The 10,175-nt window shown below is 44.1% G+C and overlaps 1 protein-coding gene across 1 annotated transcript; it reads left to right on the top strand.

Moving 5' to 3' along the window:
• The first annotated feature begins 2,355 nt into the window (after positions 1-2,355).
• PROKR1 (prokineticin receptor 1) lies at positions 2,356-9,867 on the top strand. Its single transcript, XM_063391649.1, has 3 exons — positions 2,356-2,848; positions 4,346-5,001; positions 7,585-9,867. Exons 2-3 carry the CDS (start codon positions 4,505-4,507, stop codon positions 8,279-8,281), a joined length of 1,194 nt encoding a protein of 397 aa, XP_063247719.1. The 5' UTR covers positions 2,356-2,848; positions 4,346-4,504; the 3' UTR covers positions 8,282-9,867.
• Positions 9,868-10,175: the final 308 nt, after the last annotated feature.

The raw sequence follows: 10,175 nt of genomic DNA, 5'->3' as shown, positions 1-10,175 counted from the left end.
CACCCACAGCTCTGCTGAGTGACTAATTAGCTAAGTGGACTGCTGCTCTGTGGGAGCAAACACCAAACTTGAGAGGTTCATGGAGCTTCCAGTGGCATTTCTCTTAGAAATGAAGGGAGTATCTACTCAAATTGGATTCCCAGGCCAGAAAAGGAGCAGTTTCTAAAGGCAAATACAGGTAAAGACACCTGGAACTACTTCAGCACCAAGTCAGTCAACATGACAGACTTCTTCCTGTCTGACAATGTGTTAAGAACAGCCATATTCTCTGTCAAGATTTACCTTTAAAGGGGTCCAAGTGCAGCCTGAAGTGAACTGCAGCACGACTGCACTGATGAAGCTGAGGCAGGGATGAGAGCAGCAAGCTTTTCAGCCAGAAGGGAAGGACACAGCTGCGCAGGCAGATGCCAGGAAGAACTCCACAGTCACAATCAGGACACATGGTCATCACAGGCCAGCCAGATGCCTAAAGAATATGGAAAGCACTTCATGAAAATAATCATGCTATCAAAAGAGTGCAAATCTTATTTTCTGTTTATCCCCATGTACTGGTTTGACAGCAAACCAGCAAGAGGAATCAACTCCACACAAATACATTGTGAGAGATGCCAAGTCAGAACTACAATTTAATAGGGAAATTACAATAAAGGCAGTAGCACAGAAACAGTGGATTATATCAGCTAAATCAGAATATGACCTGACACTGTTGGTCAGGGTGGTGGCAGCAATCTGACTGGAGTGATGGATGTGGTCCTGTAGAAAGGTCTGGTCCTTCTCTGGAGATCCAGTGGTGATTTTTGAGAGCTCTTCTCCTCTGGGTAGCCAGTGGTGGTATTGTGGTGTCCCAACATCCAGATTGTGTACAGGTAGGAATGTCTGGCTCCTCCCCCAGGGTATGGCATCTCACAAAGGGATGATGCAATTTCATGAGAAATTCTGGGGGACTCAGACTGCCACACTAGCCCTTGCTGCAGTGGGACAGGGCACTGGGACAGCCACTGAGGCTCTAGACACAGCCCTGAACTTCCACTCTGCCCAAGGACAGTTCCCAGCACCACTGGGCTTGTTCTCTATTCCCAGTCAAGAGCTACAAAGCGCTGCCTTGCACAGCACATGTAAATCACATTGTTTCACAGTGCTCCTGGTGTTTGCTGAGAAACAGCTTGACATGTACAACACAATCCCTTGGAGCACAGGAGAGGAACTGCTGCTGTACAGCAGCTCGCACTGAGCACGCAGTGCACATCTGGAGTTACCAAGGTTCTGATGTCAGCTTGCCTTGAGTCAATGGGGAGAGACAGTTCTGCAGCAGATGAGGTTTTGGCCTGAAGGAATATAAATATCTGAGTATCATATTGCTTGATTAGCTCACTAGATAACTTCAAGTGAGACAGCTGAACGAAGTCTTAAAGAGATCATGAACATTCTGAATGCAAAGCTCTCTTAAGTGTATCAGCTTTTCTTTGGGGGCATTTAAGGTTTATGTGGCCCATTTTGGGGATCGTTTTAACATGGCTCTGATGTACACAGCTTCCTTCGCCTCTCTCTCCACACATACTGTATTTACATTTTTTGTGACAGAATTTAACAGGTGGACTGGATCTGATTTCCTCATTGTCCACCTGGTTGCACCCTTTCAGGACATTAAAAATCCCTTAGTGCATTTTCAAATATTAGACTGGCTGTTCAAAACAAAGCCAAGCAAAGTGTTTGTTGTGAAATTCTTAATGCTCTCTGCTGTCTGCAGACAAAGGGGGCTTTCCGATCTCCTCCAAGTTTTCTGGAAGGAATGCCACAGCACTGGCTCTTTTACTCCAGACATATTTTACATTCACAGGTTTCTTTCCTGACCTTCTTTTTTCAGAGCTAAGTGCCCACTAGCTCACTAGAGCCCAGCCTTGTGAATGTACCTCGAGGACACACGGTCCAAGTTTTCTGCACACCTCCTACACTCTTCATGACCTTTGACAGCCTCTGATGGTCTCATCTGTTGGGAACTATGTAATGTGTCCCACTATGCAGCTTGGAAAATGCCAGCTAAGTGATTAAGTGTGGAGGAGAAGACGACAGGTGACGTGCCACACATTTCCTTTCCTTCTGGAGAACTGGAAAGCAAAATAACTGCTCCCTCAGGTGCGAGTGCTTCAGAGCAGTGAGGAGGCAGCATCAGCAAAGGACACCAAGTCTTTAAGGATTCACTGCCACTCCTCTGCTCTGAGTAACCCCCGAGAGGGCAAGGAAAGCTGTCAGGGGTCCTCTGATTTACGGCTATTCACTCTGTGTCCCTCCTGCTGGAGCTACTGCAGCTGCAGTCCTGAAGACAATAGCCAGAGAGAGACACACAGAGAAAGGTTCCCGGGAAAGCACATCACCCTCCTTCCTCCCCCTCCTTTCCAGAGGGAGGTTTGCATTTGCTTCTGAGGCACATCAGGTGCAGGCTGCTGCTGCCCAGCACAGGCAAAACCCAAAGAGCAAGGGCAGACCGGGGTTTAAATGTTCCATGCTCAGGCTTGCTAACAAAGCCAGTTCCACACGTTCAGGGGGTTTAAGGCAGAGGAACCCCAAAAGGGCTGTGCTCTATTGTCTCCAGATCGTGCTGCCTCTTTAAAATCAGAAATGCACGGACAGCTTCAAGGTGCCTCCCACTAAGCAAAGGCTTTAGATGCAGGCACAGAGGCAGAGGAGCCATCCTCTAACATGAATGGGAGGGAAGGAGCACTCAGCGGAGTCCTTGGGCTACTTCCAGTGATCCTTTCTCTCCTCCAGTAACAGCAGCACCTGCAGAGGAGAAACCTGGCAGCTCTCCTCAGGGTGCCTGAGACCTCCAAGAAGATGAGCGCAACTGCAGGTACCTTTTGCTGATAGTGTTATGTCAGTTTGTGAATGGTTGTGTTCTCTGAATTTATTTTATAGTTCTTTTGGTATTTAGCATTGAAATCTAACACAGATACTCCCCTCTTGCTTTGGCCAGCAGATTTTGCATCCAAGTGTTTGTTTAGCCCTTCTCTTAAATGAATGTTTACCTTTCCAGGCAGCTGTGGAGATGTCTCCTAAAGCAGTCCCTTGTCAGAACTGTTTCGTTTCGGGCTTTGGCTTTCTGTTATTCTGTTCTGCAATGCTCAGTTTGAAAAACGTGGTGACCAAAGTTGGAAAAGAGAGTTTCTGACAGATATTTGTTAAGTGTTGGTACATCAGGGTCTGAGGGTGGTTCCAGGGAAAGAAGGGAGCAACAGCCCCACTATACATATTAACCTTTGTAGCCACGACTGCTATTGTTTTGTATTTGACACCCTGAGGACTTACTGCCTGAGGGCAGAAAAAGCAGTAATGCTCCCTGATCCTCTGCTGGGAGGAGGTGAGACTGTCCTGACAGCCAGGAGTCTGGTGTGAAGGTTCCCAGATGGACCACGGGAAGATGCAAGAAGATGCCCTCTCAGCATTTTGATACAGAGAGGCAAAAATAAGAAGATGAGATGTTTTTTTTCCCCCTCTGTGTGGGAAAAAAAAGTAATAATTTTTAAATATTTTGGTACACCTGGCAGTACAAAAAGAGGAGTCTGCTCCTCCTCCCAGGCATTCAAAATGCAAGGCACTCTGTCTTGCTTACAGATTATTTTCCCTTTCACCCTTCACTCTCTGTGGAAACACTTTCCCTGTGAATGGCAGATTTGCCTTCACAGCTAAGCTCTACAAGCTGGTCCATGGGACAAAATTCTTGTCTCTGCAAATTGGCAGAGCTTCACCTGTTTGACAGAAGTGCTAATGGATTATACTGGCAGAAAATTTTGTCCTGTATTCAATTAATGGCTGCCAAAAGGGAAGTGCTGGATTCAGTATTTTCTTGAATCTTTGCAACTTTTACTTAATTAAGAAATGCATTTAGAAGCAAGGACATCAGTTCTCTTTTCATTATCCTCTACCACGTCACTCTGGAACAGCCAGACTAAAGCATAGACTTTGTCCAAAAGGCACATCAAATGCTTTACAGCACACTGAGCTGTCATTTTAGAGTCTTTTACCTTGCACAACGATGACAGCACCATGAGCTTGCGGGCTGGTGGAGGTTTAAATTGGATTTTACATTCCTCCTATATTGTCATTTCACTGCCTGATGAAAATTTCATTGCTGGTAAATAAAACTGCTGCTGTAGCAAACAATGCATGAAGCAATTCAAGGCACTTGTTTTGTGAGAACAGAAGCATCCCTTCACAGGGTACTTCTTCCTTCCGTGCACATGTAGCAAGAGATCTGTGGGGCAATAAGGTGGCTATTGCTTTCCTTTGAGATCAGTACTTTTGCTGTCATTTCCTTTCAGGAAACATTCTCCTCTTTTTGTTCCCACAGAAGGAGATAAGTGAGGCCGTTGTTCTATAATCTTCTGGGGACAAGCACAAGGTTACTCACGGCTCAAAAGGAAGCTTTGGGTGAGGTCTCTTGCCTGCCACTCTTGGCTAGCACAACACCGAGGGCCAGACAAGCTGTACACACCAAAAGAAGACAGACATGGCCATGGAGCAAACTGAACATGACCTAAACGCTACCACTCGCCTCAACTTCGCTGCAATCTACAACATCCACGAGGGGGATTTCACCTCTTTGCGAAACTCCTCCTTCCCTTTCAATTTCACCTACAGCGACTATGACCTGCCGCTGGACAGCGAAGACGACGTGACCAAAACCCTCACCTTCTTCACAGCCAAGATTGTCATCGGGGTGGCTCTGGTTGGCATCATGCTGGTCTGCGGCATCGGCAACTTCATCTTCATCGCTGCTCTCGCCCGCTACAAGAAGCTGCGGAACCTCACCAACCTGCTGATCGCCAACCTGGCCATCTCGGACTTCATCGTGGCCATCGTGTGCTGCCCCTTCGAGATGGATTACTACGTGGTGCAGCAGCTGTCCTGGGAGCACGGCCACGTCCTCTGTGCCTCGGTCAGCTACCTACGAACTGTCTCCCTCTACGTTTCAACCAATGCTCTCCTGGCTATAGCTGTTGACAGGTAAGTGGGATGCCATGACTGCACAAAGATGTGGCCACAGCTCCCGAGGTTCTAAACCACGTCCTCGAGTGCCACATCCACACTTTTTGTGAACTATTCCCTGAGCGGTTTGTTTTGATTCCTGACTACTCTTTCAGTGAAGAATGCTTTTTCCAATTCTGCTGCAGTCCTGAGAGACTGCCTGCCTTTTACTCCAGGAGTTTTAACAATTTCATTTAATTGTATCCTTTCTCGAGACTCTTTTCTCAGCCTGGTGCACCATGGACTCTGACAGAGGATCTGCCTCATGCTGACAAGTCTGACACGACTGACTCACAAAAACCCAGAGACCTGCTCAGTAAACTCAAGCCCTCTTTCATGCAGAAACACAATCCACATCTCTGTAGACCCTTTGCACATACATGTGTGATTTCCCCCCCCTCCTTCCTCTTCTTTCCCCCAATTTCTCTCATGTGCCATTTCAAACTTCAGTCTAGCATTGCAGAGTTTCCAGTCCCTGATGCACAAGTCAGCTCAGGAGCAGTTAACCCTGCTGAAGGCTGTACAGATACAGCTCGTGTGTGGCTGACTCAGCTGTTCCTGACATCAGCTGACGTCTGTGAAAAGCCTCTGGAGAAGTTCAGAGATGTTTTGCCTGGTGTGGGCAAGGGGACGATCAGCTCCTACAAAACAAATCCCTAACAAGCATCTAACAGAATATCCTTCCAACAGCAGCTGAGGACTCAGGGTAAAGCTTCTAAACACTACCATGTATGCATTACCATTAGCTATCAGTTTTTCAGCTCCTACAAAGTTTTCTTGGAGAGCTCTCCTAGTGCATCCCAGGTTGATGAAGTAACATGGGTCACGGTGCCCTTATGTCTGCTAAGAAAGCAGATTTATAGCATATCTTCCCACACATCTTGAAAAACAAGCCTGGCAAAGATTAATCACTGAAACTTGTTGTAAGAACACACTGTTTTGGTTTCATTGCCTTTTTTTTTTTTTTTTTTTTTTTTTTTTGCCTTGGTAAACAGAGAGAAACCTCATTGTTTAACAATCACATATTCCATGTTAGTTATGTCATGTGGATTGTTGACTTCTGTCTCTAAAAAGAACGGGCTCCTAACAAAAGTCTTCCCATGTTTAGATCATTTAGAAGGAATCAGCCATGTAAAGTGAGTAAGTCTGTCCCACTGAGGATTTCATCTAGGGAGGGCTCTCTTTCTTCTCCCTCCATGTCTATTCACATGAAAAAATAGGAATTTCACATTTTTAAGGCCACACCTGCACTAGAAAAAATATAACATCTGCAGAGGAAGAGCATGTGGTAAGGGTCCAATATCCACACTGCAAATATTTAGCTGGATCAAACACCCATGGGCACTTGGTATGTTTCATGTACAATTTTGGAGCACATCTTTCAGGACAGTTCCATCTGAATTCAGTTCGTGAACTGCAGGACCACTCCATGGTAACAGCCCAGGTGTGGGAAGCAATGACAGTCAGGAAATCCACCACCAAAGCTCCCTCCTGACTCTGTCGGACAGATTGATCCCATCCAGACAAATGTTCTGCTGAGCAGATATGCATATTTATGAATACAGGCACATATGTTATGCCACAAGATACTTCCCCAGGACCTGGTGCTGACTCATTCTGCTGTCCCCTGACACTCACCCTGCACTATTAAGAGCCATGAACAATTTATCAGCTTCCAAGACCTGGCTGATGAAAAGTGCTACTAACTTTCCATTTTGCTTTAGAGTGAATATATCCCATGGATGCTATTCTGTGTACTCAATATACACAGATGGAATAGACTCCAAATGAATGAGAAACTCCACTTTTTGAAACAATACTTTGGGTTAAATATGCTTGTACCTTATTATTACCTTATTACCTTTTACTTTGATAAAAATCTCCTCCTAGCAGGAATATCACAACCTTGCAGCTTTACACTCCTAAGCAGTGCAAACACCTAACTTAAGTTTTCTGCTTTGCCATATTACTTAATACTGTATATTTAAGATGAATAAGCAACAGTCACCTCCAGAGCACATATAAAAAAGGTTTGCATGGGCAGAAAATAGATACACGCTCTTCTAGAATGTGTATCTATAAAATACATACACATTCTGTTGGTAGCTTAAAATCATGTTCACCTGTAACCATGTATTAGTGTTGCCTTCAGGTCTTTGCACCCCACGAAATGACCACAGAAATAAGAAAAACACTGTGATGTATATTCCACCTCTTTGAAAAAGAGCTATTTAAGCAGCTCTCTGCCTAGGGAAAACATTCTCCTGATTGTACATGTTTGTCTTTTCTTCCCTGGACCTGACTAGATGCGTAATACTGCATTTTTCAAACCCTTGCTCCTGTTTAAAAGGAAAAATTGAGATGGGAAATTGTAACTCAGCTCCAGGCTGCTATTTCACAAAATGTTCTTACAGATGATTACGTCCTTACAAATATGTTGAGGCTCTCCCCTCAGGAACGACAGCAATTTCCTCCTGCCCAGTTCTGTTTGTTTGTATTTTGAAGTGTGTTGTAACCAACAGTGTTTTCAGACTTAATTTTGATTATATTTTTCTGTTCTAGGTATCTGGCCATTGTTCACCCACTGAAACCACGCATGAATTACCAAACAGCAACCTTCCTCATTGCCTTGGTGTGGATTGTCTCCATACTTGTAGCTATTCCATCTGCATACTTTGCTACCGAAACTGTGCTATTTATAGTGAAAAACCAGGAGAAAATTTTCTGTGGCCAGATTTGGTCAGTTGACCAGCAGATGTACTACAAATCATACTTCCTCTTCATCTTTGGCATTGAATTTGTAGCACCTGTGATTACAATGACCTTGTGTTACGCCAGGATCTCTCAGGAGCTTTGGTTTAAAACCGTCCCAGGATTTCAGACGGAACAAATCCGAAAGAGGCTTCGGTGCAGAAGGAAAACTGTTATGGTGCTAATGTGCATCCTGACTGCCTATGTTCTCTGCTGGGCACCTTTCTATGGCTTCTCCATTGTCCGGGACTTCTTCCCCACCATCTTTGTGAAAGAGAAGCATTATCTTACCGCCTTCTACATCGTGGAGTGCATCGCCATGAGTAACAGCATGATAAACACCATGTGCTTCGTCACCATGAAAAACAACACCATGAAGTATTTCAAGAAGATCATGCTGCTCAGGTGGAGGTCAACGTATAAAGGAAGCAAATCCAGCACAGATTTGGACCTGAGAACAAGTGCAATGCCAGTCACAGAGGAAGTAGACTGCATAAAACTACAATAAGCTTTCTGAGGTCCTAATAGCACCTTTTTTTGGAGAGGGGGTAAAGAGGAAATAATACCTTCCCAGAAGCTTCTTCCTTGTCTGTGGGAATACCCTCCACTGGTGAGAGCCCTCAAATAAGCAGCCTGCTTTGCATTCCCACCAGAACTCTTCTCACTGGACTGCTGGATAATCCTTAAGCTTGAACAGATGCTGTGCTTCAGTTCACATATCTGTCAATTTGGGATGTAGACACTAATTTTAGAGTTGTTTAATAAGAACAGAGAAGTCTATGAATGCATTAGAGCATATTACAATGATGGAAAAGTTGTGTGCTGATCCTAGCAGTGATGCTTCGTTTCTTACCAGAAACCTCTTTACTCCTTTGAGCTTATGACTTGTACCTGTAAGCTATTTGGTGTCCTTTCTGCTCAGAAGAGAAAGGATGGCAAAAAAGCCCATTTTGCTTCCTGTCACCCTTTAACCTCTCAGTTTACCCCTCCTGATGAAGCTTCCTGAAGTCTACAGACAACCAGCTTTCTTTTGTCATTGGATGATAATGCACAGCATGCTCTTATGAAAGGCACGTGCTCTGAAAGCTAAAATCTGCTTCACAGTCCAGTGGAAACCTCAAGCCTCTTCCTTTTACACCTTGTTTAAAAACACTTTATCAATATTCCACTCTTTAGTTTTATGGAGGGTGTTACTCTGCCTGTTATGTGTTTGGAAATGCCACAGATACAAAGGATCTCTTCCCTCACCTCCAAGCACCCTATGGCCAGCTTCTGCTGCCTTGAGATGCTGAGCTCACCACAGAACCCATCACAAAATAGTAGAAGTTGGGAATAACACCTTCACATTTGTCTAGCCCAGCCCTCAGCACATATCAGCCATGATTGTGTCCAGCTAGGCTTTGACTGACTCCAGGGAATGCTGACAGTCTCCCTGGCTCACCAATGTCACTGTTCAACAGGTCTCACACAGTGGAAAAGTGTTATCTTATGTTCAGATGGAATTTCCTGTTTTACCTTGCTTGTCTATCTAGGGATCTATCTAACTAAGCATGGTGGTGAGAAAAATCCAACCAGACATCTTAACAAGTCTGTGTGGTAACCTTCATGATAAAGGATAAGCAAAGCCAAACCACCAAGGAGATCCTGAGATGATCCATCTTTCTGGGAGCAAGACAGGCTGAGGCTTCAGCAAGCCAGACTCTGGTTAAGCTGAATAGCTTATTGTCTGCTGAGATATGAGGCAACAGCTCTAGATGAATTCTGCATTTTCTTCTGCAGTCCTTCATTTACTGTTCTGATTTAGTGCAACTCCAGTTTGGATGTTTCTCACCTGATAATTGTGACAAAGCAGGTGACAGTGACAGTAATACCTACTTATTTCAACTACACATAAGATATCATAGACTTCTGTGTATGGAAATAAAATCTTTTCTGTTGTGATGATAAATGCTTCCTGTTTTAGAGTATGTGGTTGTGCCTACTTTTGGAGTAAATGGTTTTGGTAAATAATTTGTCTATTTGTGAATTTAAAGTGAGCAGCAAATCCTGAAAATAAAATATGGCCTCAGTATCAGCATTCAGAATTATTTTTTGTCTTTTTCCCTTAGCCATCACTTTCTTACCCAACTAAGTAATGTGAATGATACCATTCCTGCTGGAAAAAAAATTACCATTAAATTTAAGGGCAAAAGGATATTCAAATCCATTAAAATGCTCAAAGCCTCTCATCATTAGCTGCTCTTAAATATATGTTGGAGAGTATTTCATCATTTGCTGTTAGACAAAGCAATGACTGAAATCATCCTTCAAAATGTCAGTTTTTAACAGGGTAAAGTACAAAATCAATTTGTTTTCCAGCCTGCCACAGAAATTTAAAGGACCAGAGAGTTTAAGTATTTCAC

Source organism: Prinia subflava, chromosome 2 (genome assembly GCF_021018805.1).
Source record: "Prinia subflava isolate CZ2003 ecotype Zambia chromosome 2, Cam_Psub_1.2, whole genome shotgun sequence".
NCBI lineage: Eukaryota > Metazoa > Chordata > Aves > Passeriformes > Cisticolidae > Prinia > Prinia subflava.
This window is presented reverse-complemented; position numbering and strand designations above follow the sequence as displayed.